We start from the raw sequence: 22,998 nt of genomic DNA, 5'->3' as shown, positions 1-22,998 counted from the left end.
CTCAAGCTTGGTGCAGTTACTGGGTAGTAAAATGTAGCTTCCAGTTCTCATTAGGGACACACAAGTAGCAGAAGTAATCTCCTGCTATAATGGTTTATCATACAGTCTTAACAGCTAGTAATCAGTGTTACTTACATATCAAGTAACACCACAATGGTACAATCAACACGTGATCCCTCAAAAAACAAAACACAACACCCCAAGTTACATGGGATGTATAAGAACTAACCTCCGTGTAGTTACCTTAATGTTTACTTTTTTTCCATTGCATTAAGCTAAAGAACCGAATGTGTTTTCCACGTGGTATGCACTTTGTACAGTTGACTTAATTACCCTCAAGTCCTTAAATGCTTATTCAGCCTATTCATTACATAAAGTACGTGTATATATTTACACACACAAGGTCACATGTAAAAATAGCTGCAGTTTATATACAATCATACAATGTGTTACTTCATATAGTAAATTAAAACCCAAACATAATTACATACACATGTACATGTCCTGGCCGTGTCCCCTGTGATTCCAGCAGAATATATTAACCATGTTATGGTCAGCGTTCTGTTCAGGTTTCACTGAAACTTGGAACACAACTCATTCACCTTTAAGCTGTTTTACATAATCATTATAGGAAAAATGTATAGAATAGTATCTTTAGAAAATGTTGTAGTTCTTCAGTGAAGAGTACAATTAGTAGATTACTTTTTATTATTCATCTGCACACCTGTATATGCCACTGAACTGTTGTTCCAGAAGACTGATGTTATCAGATCCTATATTTCTCTTTGGCTTTCTCTTTCAGAATGCAGATGTGCTAAAAGAAAGAAAAAAAAAAAGTAGTACAACTTTAGTCAACCTTTACCTTCAAAGAAAACGCAAGAATGATTTTCAGTCATATTCCTAGCATTGTAAGGAAAGCACACCAGAACAGTAATCTTTGTGGGTTTGGTTGCAAGTTTACTACTTGCAGTAAAATTGAGATGTTAATATTGCTTCCAAGCTCATCTGTAATTTATAGATTTGTATGTTCTGAAGAGGTTAGGTTTATTCAGTTATTGTATCCTTCGTATTGCTTTGCAATAGCATAGATCCATTATGTGTCTTTAACAGAACAGGTTTGTCTTATTAAAAAGACTTTCAAGGGAAAAACTTTTCCACTTAAACAGATTTAAGAAAGTGCTTTTGAAATCTAAGGAGGGAAAATAAGATCAGCTCTTTCTATCAGTTATGCTCTTTCCAAGTCTACTACTCAGTGCAGCCTAAGGAGACTATAATGGAACAAAGGAAAAAAGATCTTGATGGACATGTTATACAGTGTAGGAAAAACCTTCACACACAGTCTACACACAGCCATCTTAAAGACTTGGCTAGAAAAGAGCAACATAGGATTTCACTAAGACAGACAAACATGAAATCAAAGCCTGATTACCAGTTATTCTTTTCAGATGGGGCCAGCAGATTGTATGCTGCCAGCCGTCCTGGAGGATTGAGAATACTGTACAGCATGGCTGGGCCACAAGACTTGTGAAGTAGATTCATGAAAAGGTAAGGCATAAACAAGTTCTTATGCATTTACATTGAATTATCAGCTTGGCATGTGAATAATGTTTTTGGCCTTTTAATGGAAGTTTCTAGTCAGATTTGAAGTTTTGTTAATTGTTGAGAAGCTCCTAGTATAAGCTAATTCTTGCTGGTTACCTGTGGTAACAGTCATGTGACAGTCAAGGCACACATGTATGTACTTACATTTAGATCTCTGAAGTATTCATTGTAATCAAGAGCATATCCAACCACAAATATATCTGGAATTTCAAAGCCTATATCTGTAACAAAATATAATTGTTTTTATACTTGGGTGGTGTAAATAGCTTTTAAGTACACAGTTTGTACTCAACACATGCTTCAGCTATTTGAGTGATACCTAACAAATACATCATCTTCCTTTCAAGGTACTTAGCATGCTTCTTTAAGAATCAGAGCCGTAAATTGATGACAAAGGTTAGAATCTATACCACCCCCATCAGTTGGTAATACAATTAAAATGTTAAGAGAATGCATTTTAAGAACAAAATAATTATTTAAAACCTACTTATGAGGTAGTCCTGGGAGAGGGAGACAAGGAGTGATATTTTACTTGTGTAATACTAGATGCACTGCAACTCAGTAGGAATTTTCAGTTTGAAAACAAGACGAGTTTAATGCAGAGTCAAAACAAATGCCTTTTAGGGTCAAAGCCAAGCAGTACAAAGTTAAGGTTTGATTCTGTTTCTGTTATCTGGTAACAAATAGCCAAACCTGCACTCAGACCAACCATGGAAAAAAAACGTGGTGGTCATGAGGTTTCAGCATGGGATAGCTGGTCGTCAGTTTACAAATTTTTATGTATTTTCTCCCCGTTTCTCTTGGCCTTCCTGAAACTTATATGCCAGTTTTCAGACTTACTGCATGAAGTGAAATGATGAGATTGTATTTTGGACAACCAGAAAAACACAATACTTACAGTCTGGTCTGTAACCTGGACTTCGACATGTCCTTTTAACGAGCAGGCTGTAAGGCAGAGCAGAGGTTATGTTTTTTAAAATACGTCTTGCTCTAAGCTGTATACTTTACTTTTCCCACCCCTCCTCATAAGCTTCTACAATCATGCGGTTGAATTAAAACAATGAGATTATTGTAACAGAAAGTAGTGTCCAGCCTTATAATTGAGGAAGAAGTGAAGGCTCTGATTTAGGTTCATTCTGAGGGTCCAAATGGCTCTATTGTTTTACATTTAGTTCTCTTCAGTTCTGTGTCCCAAATCATTATTTTTTTCATGTAGCAATGTATCAGCAAACTAGAATAGCACAGACAGGTAAGCAAGTTCAAGTGGCCTGTAAAGATTTCAGTGGGGAGGGAGGGAGAAGAGGACAAGCTGTGCAATGTCACTACAATTTCATCCACAAAGTCATATCCATTCTTGCTCTTCTTGTGCACTTCTGAAGAAACTGAGAACCTCCTGGACATTGACTAGGAGGAGCATAACTGGTACATAAAATGTTTTTTCAAAGCATCATAATGACTTGACAGAGATAGGGATACTCCCAAAAAATTCCTTTTAGAGATCATCTAAAAGCAGATCTAAATTGCCACTTGAATCACTTGCAAGTGCTGACAAACTCTTAGATTCTGAAAACCTGTATGACTGAGGATATTAAGAAAAAATTCTGAGTGTTGTCATTCTAGTATTGGGGCAACTGAGAAGGTGTTAGGAAACGTATGGAAAGAGCTGAATTTCCTTCAAACATAAGGAGGTAAGAAACAGGGAATCCATCAGACGTTGTGGACTATGCAAAAAGAGTCAGGCAACCTTTTTTATTCCTTTTGACAATGAAGGTGGTAGTGCATATGTATATTTCCCAGTTTAATAAATACGTAGTTTTTCACCAGCTGGATAAGGATTGCTTCCTGCTTTTACTTCCTCTTCCCCCAACCAAACAAAAACAAACAACCACCCACCAGCATACACCGACTATTCACCTAAATGATTTTGCTATATCTTCTCGTTACAATACATTAGTAAGTGGCCATATCATTATACCTTACAACTTTTACCATCTTTGGTTTGTTGTCTTTTAGTTTTGAAAGCAGCGCTTTCATTGTTCTACCAGTCTCAATAATGTCCTGAAACAGATAAAAAAATAAATTATCCTCTGAGTCTGAAAGAAAAAACAGACTGTCAGTGGATTAATTTAAAGCATAAAAACCAGTCAGCAACCCTGGCAGCACAGTAACATAATTAATTGTTGTTTTATATGCAATAGGTATTAACTTGCAAAACAAGGAGGAAAAAGTCCATGTCTTTCCCTCCCCCCACACTCCAATCTTTACTTACCTCTACTACTAACACATTCTGGAAAAGACCATGCAGGGAGAGAAAGAAAAGAAAATATTTATGTGGCAACATTCAGTGAATTATACAGCCTAGAAAAGTTTGCACTACAAACTTCACTTACAAGTAAGTTGCAATTGATTTTCAAAGGAGCTTGTCACTTAAGTACTTATGTTATTTTAGTGCTTTCTGAAGAGTCTTTCTGTAAGTATTTATGGAAACAAAGTACTGTGAGAAAGCCACCTATGTCAGGTTTTATATATTATTCTATGTATAGCAATAGCATTCTAGAACCATACTGCATGAGTCAGTTTAAGATGATTCTTTTCTGGGGGCTGTGGGATAAAATGTGGAATAGGTTCTTTAGAAGCATTCAGTACTGATCGCATTAAGTTTCCACTGAGATCCGTGGGAATTACTCGCTGTTTCAAAGCATGGCATTTTAAACCGGTGTTAAGTGGCTGTAAATATGTAGTATCAAAATCTTAATAAAGATGGACTTCCTAGAAGATACATAAGAACTGTTCTGGAAGATACATAAGAACTGTTCTTTCCCCTTAAAAGCTGAAGATGCTAATTCATACCTTCCCATTTAGTGTAGACAGTTCCTCGCTAACAATACTGATTTTTTCTGTAGGTGAATCATTCTAGAAGGAGAAAGAAGAGAGGGAAGTCACATAAAACATGCTCAAAAGTGTTATATGTGTATGAATGGTGTACTGCTCTTGCTTTTCGCCTATCTAATGACACTTGCAACTTCGCACTCCTTCAGTAAAACAGCTTTTAAGTAACTGAGAGCAAGAGGAGAGAGTGAAGTATCAGCGCAGACAGATGTTTGCATGGAACAAGAGTACATCCATATTCATGAAACAGACACCATTGCTTTCAGCTATTTGTTACCACAGATTTGTTTTAGAATTCCATGAAAAATTTATAGGATATTGTAAACTTCAGCATGGGGTAAATTTTGATTAGTGCACAGAGCTGTAGCCTTCAAAGAGGGGAGAAGATAAAACAGAAAAAAATAGCATAAGTCACTGCTTTACAGTAGTTGGCTCAGGCCAACTATGATTGGTTCAGGCAAAAGATACCTGTTCCCCAATACACAGATTATGAAAACAAGTCTCTCCAATATTATCTGTAGGAATCAAAAATAATGCAGAGAGAGACAACAGCAAGTCTCTGATGCTAAGCTCCTCTCTATACTCCCTCCCACCAAAGGGTGCCATGGTAAAGACAGAGTAGAACCTGTATGGAAGCTTTGGGCTGGAGAGGAGGACATTGGAGACCTGACCCTGGCTTTGTCATGTTAAGCGTTCTGCTATATGTTCATTCCAGTGAATATGCAATATCCATCTGATCATTGGGGCAGATCTGTAAATCAGCTTTTCAGTATGTAATAAATTGAGTTGATTTGAACAGTATACATGCATAAACTCAGTTTTTGTGGAGTTTTCATGTAAACTACCAGTTTTCACAACATCAATCTATGGGGAGAGTCAATTTTCCAAAGAAAAGAAAGTTGCTTACGCAGTAGCTTCTTATTCTAACAAAATCCACAGTAATAGGCACAGATTTATCACCATTTTGATTTAGTGCTTTTATATGGTCCAGCAAATCAGCGAAGAATTTATAGCCTCCTTTAAGGACACAGAGTGCAACAATGTGATGGCTTCCCATATCATGCATGATATCTCTAGCCAAACGTTCTGTCCTGGAAGGAAAAAAACCCAAATCCTGTGAAGTGTTTTGTACATATTTGTTTGTCCATATATTAAGCAATGTCCAAATTAAAATTCTGATCTTGCTGTTAAGTTTTTTTATAACCAGCAAATTGTAACCACATTAAGCCATAGGAAAGTTAGTAACATATTTGCAGTTCACAAGATGATGCCTACTTCACTGTTGATTTAATCCGTATGCCTAAACAATGCAGGATAGGAAAGCTTAAAGATATTTGAGATAACATGCAAACTTAACTGAGGTTGTAGAGGAATCCTTTCCATAAAACTCCTCTTGTATTAAACTCCAGAACACAAGTGCTATAGCTGCAGGCTTTCCATGTTTCTCATGGGCTATGCAGGGTAGGGCATCAGTCTTTTCATTTGGAGGAAAAGGGATCATTGGCATCACTATCACTACTCTTTGTTGATTACCCTCATACCTGTCCAGGATAAGTCCATGAGGAATGAAGACTGTTTCTAAATCTTCTTCATAATGCTTAGGAATGCAAAATAGATTTTTATTATAGCCACTGTCTTCATCTCTTATCTGCAGGTGAAAGGGAAATAGCTCTAAGAGTAAAGACAAAGCCACACAGGAAAAAAACCTTCCAGTCTCTGATAATGTAGAGAAAGACTCCTCTCCCCACCCCCACCCCCACACCCCCCAACAATGTGTCAAAATAAAAATATATCTGAGGGTTTTTGAACCTTCTGATAGAAAAATTCACAATCTGTCTGATAATTCAGGAGCTAGTATGCTTGTCTGAGATGTGAATGGATAGATAACTACTTTGCCCTAGTCATTATAAGAGAAATTCTCAACCATCATCAACTCATAAAAAAACCAAAACCAACAACAACAAAAAAACCCTTCTCCGTTTTCCGTATTCTCCGTTTCCCCTTCTGCAGAGCGCAGTAGCTTGCTCGTGTGGTAGACAAGCAAAAATTAAAATTTAAGGCAAGTAGATTGGGATTACAGCTTGATCTCCAGTCAGCAGGTGACTTTAGGATGCTGCACTACCTTGACCATCATTTTCCATTGTGTAAAAGAGAAAACTCCTAAGTGTGAATTCACAACTGAACTTTTGACAGAGGTAAGCACATACCAACCATCAGCTGTCTCAGAGGACAGGGGAGATGACTTACCCCAAAGGAGAAGCTTTGAGATGGTGGTGGGAAGAGGAGAAGCTGCAGAGGGTGCCCATAGGTGGGAACCAGAGACCTGCTCAGCTCGTTGTACTGTTTGCCCTGCTAGCAGATTGCTCCTCAGCATGGTTGGGGAGAGGCCATAGCTCCTTCCCACAGATCAGGGCCTTAACCCTTTTGCCATCAAGCTTTAGAATTGCAGTTCTTTTTTTAACATGCTGGCTCCAGGCGGCTGCACCCAGAGGTGTCTGGATGTCTAGAAATTACATATTCTCCACTTAGGCTTCTCTTCTGACTAGTCTTTTGACCCCAAACAGATCTGTGTCTTTGGCTTCTACCTCCCTTCAAGACCATAATGGATGCTTTGGTCTTTGTTCATTTATGAAGTGGAGGTACAAAAGCAGGCAAGAAAAAAATATAATGAGGTAGAAACAAGTGTGAATAAGAGGGCTAATATGTAAGTATTAGAAATAAGTTAAGAAAAAATGCAAATTAGTGAGATTTTGTCACATCTAATATTGCTCTGTTGTTAAAAAATACAGAACTAATCGAAAGAAAAGTTCAAAGCTGGCTCAAAGCTTCACTAGTGCAAAATAGGTTAGCTACACACCAGTTGCATTCAACAGAACTCAATACAATATAATTCAAAATATGAGTGCTGCACTGTGCAGATTTCTTTGAGGGAGCATATGTTCCTAATAGCATATAGTCTGTTTATTGAGCAATGAAGTAGATGACTACTTCAGTAGAAGGCAAAGTTTTAAAGGAGTGGTTTTACTCGGTATTCTTGCTGAGACTGTAAATCTTTTTCCCCTCAGACTTGGGAAGTGTAACACCCCTGTACCAACTGTGAAACATCCTTTGATTTTACTAAACAGACGTCAAAACCAAGAATTTGATAGTTTGCTAATGGACAGCATAGAGCTATGAACTAGGCAATAATAGCATAAAACATTGCTAACAAATGAGCTAACTCTTTAGACAGATGCATTGTTTTTAATTCTCGTTTTTTGCCATAGGAGAGATGAGTGCTTAGGAAGAAAGGAAAAATGGACTGTAGGGAACAGGAGTAGGTTATTACTTGCAAAACTCACAGCAGCCACAAAAATGAGATAACCAATTACTGCCATTTATTTTAAATTGGCCACAAATAGCCCACTTCATTTAAAGATAAAACTAGAGAGACAGATGTTAACAAGAATTTCAAAGAACAGATTATTGTAGTACAACATACAGAATCTCATCCTGGCTGAACTAACCGTATTCTGCAGGTACTCAAAATTGATAGGCCTTGGTGTTCCAAGTTAGACTTACAGAATAGCCTTGCAGTTGAGCACTGTTTATAGAGTGTCAGCAGTACTATTTTGCCTGGTTTAGTTACTGTTTTCTTTATGGCTGAAGTGAAAGCTTAGGTGAAGGATTGTTTTCAAATTAAGTTTGTTCGTGGTTTATTAATCTTGGAAGAGATACTGGCAGTTACACTGGTATCAGCTGTAGATGAGGCTAGACAGTAGCACCAATGAGCAGACTTTAATGCAGTGCAGAACTGCTTATTGTTGTTTGAGTGTTATATTAACCCAGCTGGCGAGTTTGAAATGGGCTAATTTCTGCCTGTGTGAGGTTGCTAGTGGTGACAGACAGAACACACATACAGGATACGGGATTCTGTCAACAAGAAGCAGTGCCGATAGGACATAATTAGAAGCACTGGTCAAAGGTAAAAGTGTTTATTTGAGACTACTGGAACATATAAGCATCATTTTCATTTGGAGTACAGAAAAAGCACCTTTAAGGACACTCACTGGCATGACAGTTTAAAAAGTGCTGTAGGGTGGGTTGTTTGTTTTGTTGTTTGGTTTTTTTTTTCAAGATTCCCATCTCTATTGCATTCTGCATAACTGCAACTTAAATGCAATGACTACACTACCTGCGACTTGAGCAGTTTTTTCTTTTGCCCAATCATAGAATCATAAAATGGTTTGGGTTGGAAGGAGCCTTAAAGATCATCTAGTTCCAACTCCTCTGCCTTGGGCAGGGACACCTTCCACTAGACCAGGTTGCTCAAAGCCCCATCCAGCCTGGCCTTGAACACTTCCAGGGATGAGGCATCCACAACTTCTCTGGGCAACCTGTTCCAGTGCCTCACTGCCCTCATAGTGAAGAATTTCTTCCTTACATCTAATCTAAATCTACCCTCTTTCAGTTTAAAGCCATTACCCCTTGTCCTATCACTACATGCCCTTGTAAAAAGTCCCTCTCCAGCTTTCTTGTAGGCCCCCTTCAGGTACTGGAAGTCTGCTATAAGGTCTCCCTGGAGCCTTCTCTTTTCCATACTGAACAACCCCAACTCTCTCGGCCTGTCTTCACAGGAGAGGTGCTCCAGACCCCTGATCATCTTCATGGCCCTCCTCTGGACTTGCTCCAACAGGTCCGTGTCCTTATGTTGGGGGTCGCAGAGCTGAATGCAGTAATCCAGGTGGGGTCTTACAAGAGTGGAGTAGAGGGGGACAATCACCTCCCTTAACCTGCCGGTCACACTTCTTTTGAGGGAGCCCAGGATATGGTTGGCTTTCTGGGCTGCAGGCGCACATTGCTGGGTCATGCTGAGCTTCTCATCAACCAACACCCCCAAGTCCTTCTCCTCCGGGCTGCTCTCAATCCATTCTCCGCGCAGCCATATTTAATGGACTTCAGCCTTACAATTTGCTTTTGCAGTTATAATTTGGGCTTTCATCTGCACAGGGAGTTAAAGTTCAACCTTGTTGCCAATGAATTTAGCTTCCTGCTGCATTTCATGAGAGGCATCACAACTGGTTCAGCTCAAGTGAGGCATGAGTTTTGTCCATGTTAATGAATAAAGCTAGTCTTGAAGCATACAGGTGTGCATAGAGATTATTGCTTATAGCTACTCCGACAGTGTAGTTTAATACCTTTTATGTGGTTAACAACTATGCTCATTGCGACTATTTAATGCAAACAATGTCTGCTACATTAATATCTTGTTTGTTGCTATGTGTGAAACATTTTTTAAGGTCTGCTGAAAGGTTCATGAACAGAACCTTAAGGACTGCATCAGTCTGAGCACCACATCACCATAGCAACATGCTGCATATACCTTACAGGCTCATAAAAGCATTTGTATTGTGGCACTTGCTAAATAATACAGCAGCATCCCATTATAATAAAGCAATCTACTAAACTATCACACAAAGTCATTAAGTTTTTATATCACAAGCATATAACTTGAGGAATTAGTTGTTTAATTTAGATTCAGTCTCATCTGTTGTTCATTTACTGATGTAGGTTTGTGAGTTTAAGGGGGAAAAACAACAAAACGAACTACAGCAATTATGTACAATAGATTCATAAATAAGTATTGTTTCATCAGCACAGAATGAAAGAATATGAATATAGCTATATTAAAGTCAAATAAATAATGTCATAAGTTTGTAAAAAAATTGAGTCTATTAAGATGCCTCTGTTCTGAAAGCCAGTTTTTCTCCTGAGTAAATATAAGAAACAAGGCCTTTCATTAGTCAGTATTTCTAATGTTCTCCTATTTTTGCTGAAGCTAACCTCTCCCCCACACCCAAAGCCCCCTTCAATCAAATAACCAAATATAAGTGCATTATGCTTTCTTACCTGCAGCCCATGAGCCATAATCTTACTTTGAACTATGCTATCAGAGAATGAGTTGGTATTATCACTCCAGTTTGTCTTGCTCTATTTTCATCTTGCAGTCAGATCATGACCTGCTTCTAAAAGGTCAAAATTACCATCCTTCCTACAGGAAGCATTACTTCCTTCTACTAATGCACTGACATCACAATCCTAGGTTCTTACTTAATCAGATTAACCAGAAATAAAATAGGCATTAGCTCTGCTGCTAATCACAGTAAAGATATGGGGAACGAGGGAGATGCAAAAAGCAAGCAAATGAATCAAATTAGTGGGAAGGACTAGGTAGGGTAGTGGGTTTTTTATTGAAAACACAAATCAGGTATTTGGTTGTAGCAGATGGTAATTCAGTGGTATATGTGTAGAAGGTAATTTTATATACCAGTTTCTTACACAATATTTGCACATGCATTGTTGTGATAAAGGCCACGTCTTTTTAAAATTCTTGTGCTAGCTTGCTGTCAAAAATCAGTATTTGAATAAACAAAGCCATATTTTTAATGATGACTTGAAGCAGAGGTCTGCAGCTGTTGAGACATGGTGAACCCTGTCTGACATTCTTCCAGATCATCCTTTCATAAAATGAGGGGGTGATAGTTCCAGTAACATGCTCCAAATAATTTAAAATCAAATCGTGTTGACATTCACTGTAATCTGATTATTTTAGTGTACCAAACTGCACTATTATCTGGGATTAACATGAAAGTCTTAGATTACTAAAAATTAATCCTACTAACAAAATGAGCTAAAGCCAGCTTGCATACAACATGTTACAGAATGTTCTTAAGAGATTGGGTACATTTTATTAATTCAACTAGTTTAATGTTTTCTTGAGGAGAGGGCACATTAATGAATGATTTTTCTCGCTTCTTTGTAATCTTACAGATGCTCTTCAGATCATGGCTGATAACACTTGGGATAATGTGGAAATGGTCTTCCAAGTGGATTAACAGGCATATCCACAACTTTCAGTGATACGTTAAATAGTAGTACTGTTTGGGAACTATTAATGCCTTGAGGCTACTTGGCCCCTGTTTTATGCAGTTAGCAATACCTTTCTTCTGTGAATCCTTATCCTACTCCCTACCTTACATATGTGAGCTCCCTGTCTTGTGAAAAGCCTTGCTTTTCTAATTCCTAGTGTAAGGCACTCCTTTCTAGTTGGTAGTAACTTGTGTTCAAAAACCTGGAGAATTTCCTCAACAAAATCCTCCTTTGAAAGGAAACATGAACAAAACCCATACGTCTAAACAGTGATGGCTATTGTTTGAGCAGAGGTACTCTCCCTTCCTTACTCTCAGGTGCCAAAATGAAGGTGACCAGCAGCACTGCTGAGGAACTCAGGCAAACATGCATTGCCTTTATAAGTGCTTGTGGATAAAGTGAGAGAAAGAAAAGGGGGTGGACTCCCAGACTAGGTTGTATGTTCCCCTCTCCTGAGCTTTTCAACCCAGTGTAATTTAGCTGTCCTGAAAGGATGTTGGTACTCGAGGGAGCCCTGGGAGGACGATGCCATGATAGAATACTAAGTTTTGTAATATCGCTCATACTGATTGCCCATGTATCACATCTACAGCTTTATATGACTGGTTCTAGGATTTAAATAATTTTTTTTTCCTAATTATTTACAGGAAAAAAGACATGTATGGGCTTCACATTTGTTTGTTGATTCTCTTGTAGTGTTCCACATTTAAACAGAATTTGGTGTAGTTTTGCTAAAATCAACAGTATGGGTGAGACTACTTGTTTTAAACCTCGTTCAAATGAAGGGGCTGATTATTGGCACTATCTCAGTTTACGATTTCCAGCAGTCTAACTGAGCACAGTTGCTCAAATTACAGTGAAGAAATAAATATTGCATGCATATCTGATATGATTTGTAGCACTCAGCTTAGCTCTGCCCTTTTTTTAAATGCTCTGTTCTTCTCTATATTATGTCATTTTTTGTGTGCTTAATGCCTGTATAGGGAAACCTTGACTGGAGATCACACATACTAGGCAGCCTTCTCTCTGAACAGGCCACCTTAAAATATTCTCAAGTGTAATATCTATGCTTCGGTTCTGTCTATTAGAAGACCACCTCTGTTATGTAAATTACTTTTATAAATCCCTGAAGCCGTTACTTGAGGCAAGTTTGATTCCACATTACTCACATTTTTATAAATTATACACTGGACCTTGCAAATCTTTGTGTCTTCTTTAGGCACCATACTGTTTGAACTGATTTGAACTGGGCCCAGTTCTAAAGTCCTGTTTAATTCTGTTTCAGAAAAGGATTGCAGAAAATCCCTCCCACTGACTTTATTTCTGAGATTTTACTGCATTGGGAGTATTGTCTGAGCTACAAATGAGCAGTGACTTTTTTGCTAGAGTCTGTATTTAGAAAGAGCAGAAGAATTTCATTCATAAGGGGTGCATGCATATATATGCATGTATTATGTAGTTATATTATTATTAAATTTTCTTAGCAAGTACTGGTTTCTCTGTAGAGAAACTGACAACAAAAGAGACTGTCGTGACATTGCTTCATGATGTGGACATCTGTTCAACTGGAATCAGATTACTCTAATTGAACTGGGAAAATAGGTGTATTCTACTAAAATCCCCATAGATGGAAAACATCAGACAGGCTGCCATGTGGCCTCCAAAATTTTATGAAAGGATTCTTGAGAAATAGTCAGGTCAACAGCCCACGTGGGGAAAAAAAGTAGATTTTGGAACTCTGGGAGACTTGGAATAGAAAAGTTTAGTCTTGGGAGAAACATACACTTTCATTAAACTTTAAGATGGTTCAAGAAGCCTCTGCTTACTCTGTCTGAAACTCAGAAAACTACTTCCCAGATCATATTTGTTTGAATGAATTTAGGATTCTCAGTAAATTCCATAGAACTGTAATGGTAACCACATACCACTGTCACCTGGCAAGTACTTGAAAATACAATAAATGTGTTAGTGGTCTCAATTACTAGTGGGCTGAGATTTGAGTTCTGAAAGTTACTGCTACAATTAATGTTTTTATTGTCGCATTCTGAAGAAGGAAAAATTCACAGGTGAAAGGTTCATGCTAAGACAGCCCTTTGTCATTGCTGAATAATGAAAATAGAATGTAGCCAGTTGGCATCCTTAGATGGTTTCTCAGTTGTAAATTATGTGATCATACTCCCATAGGAAAGAACAGAAATATTTAAGAGTGTATGTACTTGTTCCATATAGGAGCCCCAAGTGCATCTTTTTCAAATTAAGTGTTTTGAGGAAACCAGTGCACCAAGCAAGTCGGGTGTCAATCTATTGCCCTCCTCTAATAACAGAATACTGAAAGAGCCAGTACGTGTAGCCCATACAAACAGACTGGAGATTAATTAGATCAGCACTGATAGCTGGGTAAAACAGCAGCCAGTCAATACAGAACAACACTGCTCTTGTCCTTGTATCTCTTCCCTGAACTACTGAATCAATAATTAGTTTTTTCAGGACATGATTTTGCCGTTTACATACCTAAGTTTGTTAAACAGTTTTACATTGTATTACAGTTTGAAGTAACTGGTCTTGAGACTGCTGCAATAATTTTAGAGGTCCTCAAGAAAAATTGTATAGGCACTAATTAAGTCCTGTCAGGCATTTCCTTTTAATTATTTTAAATCAGAAAGCAAATACATGATATTGGATGTATTGTACAACTGTTCCATTAAATTACTAAAACCTTGCAAATAAAACATCAGAGAAAGTGTCCACTAGAGGGAAGCCTCTACCATGGAAGACAATACTTGCCAAAGGGGAAGAAAAACCTACATTTTATGAGGCAAACTCTCTAGACTAAGAAACTCTGTGTTCAAATAATAAGCATACAGATATCTCACCAAAATACAAATATGATCAGGTAATTTAAAACAGGCATCTTAAATATTTAGACCAGTTCTAAGTTGTATAATTGTGGATTACAGGAAAACTGCTGATTTGCACCACTAAAGACCTGACCCATGGGCTCCATGTTCCAAGTGGCTGATAAAGCCTTGAATTAAAACTGAGCACTGGTATTCAGTGACTCATGTGTTATTAGGAAACCTGATTAATACACTTCGAAATGGCTCTACTTCAGTAATTTGGAGCCCATCCTAAATCTGTTTTTTGTTTGGCACTTTTAAGTCTTAGATAAGACCAACTGCTTAATTGATGTGCTAAAAAGCTGTTTGGAAAAAACACACTGCACATCCCGTGGTAAATAGTGCATGTTTACAGTTAGAAATTAGAAAAAATTTCACAATGTTAAGTCTTTATCATATCTATTCCTGTAGATTATGTAGCTCTTCTACATAGAAAATTTCATGAGTATGAACCTTCATACTTTCCTTGGCTATTTTCTCTCTGGTCTGAATATGAGATTTTTATTATTTTACTGAAACAGAAAAGTGATCTAAGTCTTGACAATATTGGATACTTATATATGTTGTGCTTGAAAAGGTCTTCTGCTTTTACAACTCCTCTAATACCCCCAACATCTAGCAAACCCAGATTGACTGATAGCAGAACTTGAAGGAAACACCCCTGTAAAAGGTGACTCAGATTTAAGTCTGAATGATTCTTGAAAATACCCTGACATCACTTCCTAAATAGATGAATGACAAATTCTGCAGACTCAGACATTCTGATTGCTGACCTGGAGGAAATGTACAATATTTATTAACAAAGTCTTTCCGGCCATAACATAAATGGTGGAGTGACTGTGTGAAGGAAACCTTTATATACCTTTTGCTACATTTGTTTTTTAGATAGGAAAAATGTTTCAGTCTCCTGGACTGTCTATATTAGAAAGTCATTTAGAGAGAGGATCTGGTTAGGACTGGGGCAGTAGAGCAGAGAGACAAGGAATCAGGACTTCTGGATTTTATTCGCAGCTCTGACATACAGTTTATTTGCTGTACGACCGTGGCCAATTTATTTTCCTGACTGCTTCTGTTGTACCTCTGACCTTCGTATGTGCCTCCTTTTCCCCCGTTGCCTGCTGTAATCAGCTGACCTTAGTTTTCTGAGACTGCTCTCCTGTGGGCTACACAGGTCATTGTTATTTTTGGGAAGGTGCCGTTTAAGAAACACCGTTGCTGTCATTAGCTAGTGGTCAAATTAATGATTTGAAAAAAGATTGTGGTCTATTTGCTTGAATGTTAAAATACAGTTGTTATAGTTTAATATGTCAGTGAGCAAACATGAGTTACTCCATAACTGCCATAGTGTCCAGTGTGTCTGATCAAGTTTCCCCCCACCCCCCAACAGCTGGGTGAGTTGTTTTACCTAGGGAGCAATGGGTGGTCCAGGAAGCGGTCTGCTCTGTTCTTGGGGAGCTGGACTCATCTTCGCTACAGAGATGTTTAATAAAAATATTTGTTGAACAATGGCTTTATCTGTGTGATCACAGCTGTTTTATTTTAGCAATGTAACAGCAATAACAATTAAATCCATATTCCTCCTTGTATATTTATTTTCCTGAATTCATTCTTAGTGCAGTGAAAGAATTTGGTGTGAATTGCTGAGTTAAAATAGAACTGCATGTAGTGGATTTCAGATTACTTGTATTACCTTTGTATGATTTTTCTATTACTTGAGACCTTAAAACATGGTATAAAAATACATACCACAGAGAGGCAACATTTTAAAATATTCTAAAATTCTTCCCTCTAGTTTTTTCTAATCACCATTTTTAATTGTTAACAATGTTCTGTTCTGCAAAGCCATGTTTGACTATTAGAAAAGCTAAGTGCCATCTTCCCATAACAGCATGTAAGAAAAATGTGGACTATGCATTTTGGTAAAATTAAAAAAAAGCCCTTTTAGAACACCACGCAATTACTGCATTCAAATAAAGATAGCTCATCTCTAAATCTCAATTTTATAAAACCAGCTATTTCAGTGTTGCCAATGCCTTTTGTTGAGATGTTGAATAATGAAGATGACAGTTTTGTATGAGCTTGCTTAGAAAGATTTTATTGCCGCTACTTGTGTTTACTTATAAGCGATTCCAGTGGTTGGTAGCTTACAGTGAAACCACTGCTAGTGTGCATTAGCTGTGCAGGCTTGCCCACAATCTAAAACGGAAATTCAGCGCTGGTCAGTACAGTTTCATAAGACAATGGAGGGAACCAAGAGAAAGCTTCTGTTACTGATTCTCATGTTTCCAATTCCTCCCTCAGATCTCCATCAAAGTACTCCAGTTACTGCCTGTTGAATCTGATGGCATCGGTGACTCTTTGGAATCTGTTTACACAGTCGAGCGTCTGAATTCCATAGGGGGCCTGCACCATTGTAAATCCATTGTAAAACAATGGTTGTAAAACCATTGTAAGTCAGTAAATCCTAGTAAAGATGTTCATAGAATCATAGAACAGCCCAGGCTGGAAGGGACCTTGAAAGATCATCTGGTCCAACCTTTCATGGGAAAGGAAGCCTAGATGAGATTATCTGGCACCATGTCCAATTGCATCTTGAAAACCTCCAGTGATGGGGACTCTATCACATCCCTGGGGAGGTTGTTCCAGTGAATGATTGTTCTCACTGTAAAAAAATTTCTTTCTTATATCAAGGTGAAACCTCTCTCGGTGCAACTTGTATCCGTTGCCCCTTGTCTTCTCCATGTGGCACCTTGTGAAGAGAGAGCCTCCGTCCTCTGTGTACCCGCTCTTTTAAGTACTGGAATACTGTGATGAGGTCCCCCCTGAGCCTTCTTTTCTCCAGGGAGGAAAGACCTTAACTCTTTAAGTCTCTCCTCATAGGGCAAGTTCTCCAGCCCTTTGATCATCTTCGTGGCCATCCTTTGGACCCTCTCCAGTATGTTATAATATGCCTTTTTCATACTGCTGAAAACTTTGTCTTTTTCCACTTCCAGCACTCAGGTTTCATGCCTTCATTCTCCTTGCAAGTTTCCTCTTATTGTAGTAATGAGAGAAGAACTTCCTTTGTCCTAACATCGTCTCACCTTATTCACTGAACTCCTTTCCACCTGGTTCTTGCATCTCACAAGTAGTATTACAGCTTTTCCATCATGAAAACATAATCTCATTCTCTTAATCAGGTACCATCTTTCTATTCTCCCCTCACACATCACCTCTAATTTCTCCCCATTCACTGAGTTATCTTCATGGGCAAACGTTAGCGCTCTCATTTATTAATTCTGCACTCATGGCAGCTTTTGACCTGGTTAATGTCTTCCTCCTCGAACACTTGTCCTTGTTTTGCTTTTGATTTCTTTATGTCCTACCACTCAACAATTTCTGATCTCCTCTAACATATTTTCTTTTTTCTCACAGTTTCTTTTATGAGGGAAAGCTGTAACACCAAAATAAGCAAGATCTACTTTCAACATAATTCACTTTTATCCCATTAGAGATAATAAAACGTCCTTCCTTAATTGAAATGAATGGATTATGCCCTCAATGCACATCACACTATGTTTATATAATTTGATATATTACTTTTTAGTTTTTTATTTGGTGCTGTAGTAGATGGTGTGAGTTATTGTATTGTTGTAATTATTGTATTCAGTTATTTCTACTAGAGTCCTCTGCAAGCAAAAGCCTCCAGAGACTCAAGAGCAGTTCACCACATTTCTATCCTGCACATGTACCCTAGTTCAGGTAATTGCTTTTTCTTCAGTCTTACACAACCTATATCCCAGACTGGCAGATTTTATATATGTTTAATACATATATTTTGCCAGCCTAAAATCTAAACATGGCTTGTTCATGGCACTTGACAGCTGTTACTGAAACAAGACAGGAAGTTGGAAAGATGTTATGCTGGAGGCCTCTTCTGTTTAGTTTTGGATTAGTCTCAAGTAAATCCTTCAGTGTTAATAAAATAATTTAGATTTCTCATGAAGCCTCCTTAGAAAAATTTTTTTAAAAGCAGTAATTCTGAAAAAGGATAAGTTGTCAGCACTGATATTTCTGAAACTGATTTTTTTGCCCTTTCAGAAATGGTTTTGCTAGTGTTTAGAAACGGTGCAAGAAAACAATCATCGATGTAATAAGTGTCTTCAGCTCTGCTTTCCTTTTGAAGTCATCATTCTAACCTAGAGCAAGGCCAAGTCTTGTTTATGTAAAATGTGTAACGTTACAGGTTAAACAAAGTCATATGTGAAATATTGATTTATTCTATGCAAAACCATACATTTTACATGGGACCAAATCTGGAATATTTGCTAGAAGCTGTCTCATTGAAATCAGGTAGGTTTTTAAGGGATTTAAGCAAATTAGATATACAACTCTCAGCATTTCTGAAGATACTAACCTTCCACTGACAGCCAGCTTCTATTCCCAATTCATTATGCCTCAGGTTTTCAGGCCTAGGTGTTTGAATTACTTGTATGTCAACTTTACTCTGACCAGAATTTGGAAAACGAGTATGTAGTTTTGTGACTACACAGAAATTAGTGGGATATATAAAAGATTTTTAATGAAATACATTGTTTCACAGTTCCCTTATGCTATTATAATGGCTTTGATCTGTGAGAAAAGTAATAAAACCAGAATCTGAGTTGTTGAAAATTAATGCAGTTCTACTGTAGTTAATTTACATCTGCTTTAAGCTGTGTATCCACCAATAGTTAAACCTATGCCATAGTCTGTTTAAAGAGTGGAATTGTTATCTAAATTTTAACCCTCAAATAATACTAATATTTAAAATGTAATAGTTAAGGCTTGTGCCTGATTATATCAGATTGTTTTGTTTGAAAGAGATTGATAAAATAAAAATTTTTCATTTATAAACAGTTTTGTTTCATCTAAAACTGTTTATCCAGTTTTGACATATTGCTGGACTGGCACTGCTCTTACATGCCCCAAACTCAGTGAAATTAATTTCCTATTCATTCTCATAATGACAATGAGTCTGTTAAGTACATGGGTGTATTCAATAAGAACAACTTAGGTTTGTTTTCAGCTCTCCTAGAAGCACCTTGGCTCAGAGCAGAAAGCTTGTATGTCATGCAAAGGATCTTCCAAGCCTATTAATAAGGAAGAGCCACGCAAGTTTTTATGGCACAGTGGACACAGCAACTGTTTTTCCCTCTGTTCAGCCATTCACAAGAATATGTCATAACAAAGCTAAAAACCATGGTTGAGTATTAGTGAAGGCAAAAAACATACATTCTTTGCTCCTTAACTAGTCTTTTCCACATTTCATTTGAGTGTATAACAAAACTCACATAAAACTAATAACCAAGAGGGAGCCATCTTATGTAACATTGTGTGATGCCCTCATGTCATGTGGCAACTTACTTTTCTTTTTGCTTTGTTGCTGTTAACATGCATTTCAGAAAGTGCCATCCAGCACTGACTGAAAAAAAGATGACTTTGTAGAAGATATGATGCAGTGGTAATCAAGAGAAACCAGAATGTAAGACTGTGGGCTCAGATGCTGGCTGAAGATCACTCAGTCTAGCCACAAGTCTAAAAATGCACCACTGTATGGTAAAGCTGGAAAATCTCTAACATCTTGGCTTTTACTAACAAAAAAGAAGAAAGTTAAACTCATGGAAGACAGCTGTGATAATTTTGGTCATTTCCAGACATGTTAAATTAATGAATTATAGCAATTATTCTTTTAATTATCTTCTTAAACAGCGTTCACTTTAAAACATCATCCACCATGGCTGGCTTTTCCAAAATTCATTTTAATCAGTAGGGGTCCAATTTAGGAAAGCACAAAAGTATGCATTAAGGACTATCCCAATTGAAGGCAATAGCTAAAACCATTCTTAACTTCAGGCATGTATTAAGGCTTCAGTCCGGCTTCAGTCTTGGAACTAAAGAAGTTAGAATGATTGAGGCATAGAGTAAACTGGAACTGAAAAAATCTTATATATAGCTTTGCAGCCTCTCATCTTCTAAGAGAACATTTATGACAGCTGCATTGTGGAGGAACAGAAGGGAAGGTTGTCTGGGTGTCATAGGTAGAAACTGAGAAATTAAAATCTTCACATTTTCAGTTCAGAAAATTCCACAAAGACACTGTCAGTAATGACACTGTCAGGCTGTAATAGCAAAGTTTTTGTATGGATAATATGGTGCATATAGTGAGACTACCCAGGAAAAACATGACAAGCTATTAAAAGAAAATTAAGTTTTGGACAGCTAGGGGGTATAATAGTACTCTCACACAGCTGTGTCAATGGGCTCAAAGCAAAGGCTTCTGCGTTGAGTTAAAACACACAGTATGTTGTTATGCTTAAGTGTATTTTTAAAAAATCCATGATCTCAAGCTGTGTTTTCTATCTGGAAGCTAGAAAAGGTTGAGGAACAGGCTGCCAGGGAGCAGCAAGGGACAACTGCTGCCTAAAGGACAAGGAGCCAAGCACAGTAATATAGCAGGCAGGGCAGGGTCCTCACCAGACAGGGCTTAGTCCCACAGTACATGACTGAGGGGAACAAGACAGGCCAGGGGATTCAGCTGGGGTCAACCAGGAGTCCAGATCACCGGCAAATGTTGTGGTGATGCAGCAGGTCCAAGGTCAAGTTGGGAAGTCAGTCCACAGGTCAGGTCCAGTGATCATCAGGCAAGTCCACAGCAACAAAACAGATCCAGCTGAGCTGGAGACAGGTACACATATGATATAGCTCAGACAAGGACTGAAAGCCCAGTCCCGAGCTTAAATGGAGCTGCTGGGCTCATGACCAGAGGGTGTTGGTGGAGGCCCCAGGTGAGACTGGCCATGGCCAATAAGGCCTATTGGTACACACAGGGCCCTGACGCAGGTCACTTGTCAGGGGCGCACAAACTGCAGGAGGTTTTCTCTTTAAAGAAGCCCAGAAAAGTCATGCTTAGAGTTAACCAGAAGAGAAAAACACAAATAAGACCCACCTTTAATATTTTTTTACGTAACACCTGTGCATGTTTGAAATCGATATCTGAAAGACTGGAAAAGAAGAGCGAAAAGAAGTTTTATTTACTCTAGCAAGAGAGTTATGAGATCACACAAAATCTGTTCAAACCATAGAGGAAATAGTCATTTCCAAAACCCCACAGATGACATTAACCATTCAGGTTTAGCACTGGGGCTTTGAATTGGGTAACAAGAATCTCATTTGTTTCCATCAAATGCTTCCACAGCTATGCATCTTCAGAGGAAGTGAGATCAATGGCATGATGTAGAACAGGGCAGCTGGTTTGGATCCTTATCCCTGTATATGCCGAAAGAGCACTAGAACAATTATTCTTACTGTAGGCATGTTCAGACAGCCCATCATCACAAAGTTAACAGAAAGCATATATATCTCTCAAGTATCTAGTGAACTACATACCTCCCAAACATTGTCAGAGGTGTCATTTATATTCCTATCCATGTTTTTTTTCATCATTATTCAGAAAGAATATGAAAAAGACCAACTTAATCTTTCATTAAGATAGATTTTTCCCTGCTGTAGACTGTGAACTCGGGATACGACAGTCTTTTATATGAATTTTTGCATCCTGCATCTGTATACAACAGCCTTTGAGAAGAATTTTGGGGGAATTACCTACTTTTCCATTTTTATTTGTGTGATGGAGTAATCTGTCATATATGTGCAGTCAGGTGTATTATTCAGGATAACGGGGAACTGGGATAGGTCAGGTAATGGGAAACAGACATCATGCAGGTATTGTGAGATGTGAGATCTCAATGCAGAGATTCCCCAGGAAATCTGCGCAGTTAGTTGAGTTTTGGTGCATCTTAGCAGAGACCCAGTTAGAAATAAGCTACATAAGCCTCTTGGGGAGTCGCCACCCTGTGTATCCCCACTTCTGAGAGCTCTAGCTCAGACCCAGAGTACAGAAACATATACAAAATCCTTTTCCATTCGTTGTTTTGCCAGCCCAGAGACACAGCCATATAGGAAAAATGTCTAATTACAGAAATCGTTTCAGCTGGGGGATGGGAGGCAGGCAGGTTTCCAGTGGCTCCTGTGACTTATCAGAACAGTGCAAACTTCAAAACTGAAATAGTCCTATAAGAGAAACTTTGTATAGCACCTTCTGAGAAATGTGAGATAATATATGCAAAAAAGAATTTCAAAACTGGTATCTGAGGAACAGGAATAAAAGAGAATGTCCAACAAATAATTTATATGGTGGCCAATTTTTCTGTCAGTTTGAAATGTAACTTGTCACATTGTATGACATTAATTTTTTATTCATTTTCCATAGTTTTCTGCAGTGCTGATTTGAAGGTAATAAAAGGGTTTTTTTTCTTTTTGAATCATATGTCTGATTCTCAGATTTTGTGCATAGATATTAATTTGTGTATTTTATTGAACATCTCTGGATAAACTGCCTTATTGCTATCCAAAGAGAAGAAGACTCTCAGTGCTACAGATTGTCTCTGACAAACCTGTACTGTAATACAGGGACTGACCTAATCCCTCTTAGTCATAGCGATAACTTTGGGCCACATTCTAATGTCTTTACTTAACTGACACTACAGATAGCTAGTTTTCTTAATATGTCTGCTTCTTGAATAAGGAGTTAGTCTGCCTGTGTAACAATGTGTGTACATGGACTCAGTATCTGGTCTTATAAGACAAATTGAAAATCCTATTTGAGGAGCAATCTATGACT

The 22,998-nt window shown here is 38.0% G+C and overlaps 1 protein-coding gene across 1 annotated transcript; it reads right to left on the bottom strand.

The window, feature by feature from the left end:
* Window positions 1-766: 766 nt before the first annotated feature.
* LOC142414025 (hypoxanthine-guanine phosphoribosyltransferase-like) lies at window positions 767-10,398 on the bottom strand. Its single transcript, XM_075510855.1, has 9 exons — window positions 10,381-10,398; window positions 6,033-6,139; window positions 5,399-5,582; window positions 4,453-4,515; window positions 3,872-3,889; window positions 3,578-3,660; window positions 2,501-2,547; window positions 1,747-1,823; window positions 767-814 (listed from the first exon to the last, which is right to left on the bottom strand). Exons 1-9 carry the CDS (start codon window positions 10,396-10,398, stop codon window positions 767-769), a joined length of 645 nt encoding a protein of 214 aa, XP_075366970.1.
* Between the last annotated feature and the right edge of the window lie 12,600 nt (window positions 10,399-22,998).

The sequence above is a fragment of the Mycteria americana genome, chromosome 8 (assembly GCF_035582795.1).
Source record: "Mycteria americana isolate JAX WOST 10 ecotype Jacksonville Zoo and Gardens chromosome 8, USCA_MyAme_1.0, whole genome shotgun sequence".
NCBI lineage: Eukaryota > Metazoa > Chordata > Aves > Ciconiiformes > Ciconiidae > Mycteria > Mycteria americana.
This window is presented reverse-complemented; position numbering and strand designations above follow the sequence as displayed.

Excerpts from the sequence above, each read along its gene's own strand:
- LOC142414025 (XM_075510855.1), bottom strand. Across the intron at positions 2,548-3,577 it reads AAGATGGTAAAAGTTGTAAG|CCTGCTCGTTAAAAGGACAT; the intron begins GTATAATGATAT and ends TCTGCCTTACAG. Across the intron at positions 815-1,746 it reads AATACTTCAGAGATCTAAAT|CACATCTGCATTCTGAAAGA; the intron begins GTAAGTACATAC and ends TCTTTCTTTTAG.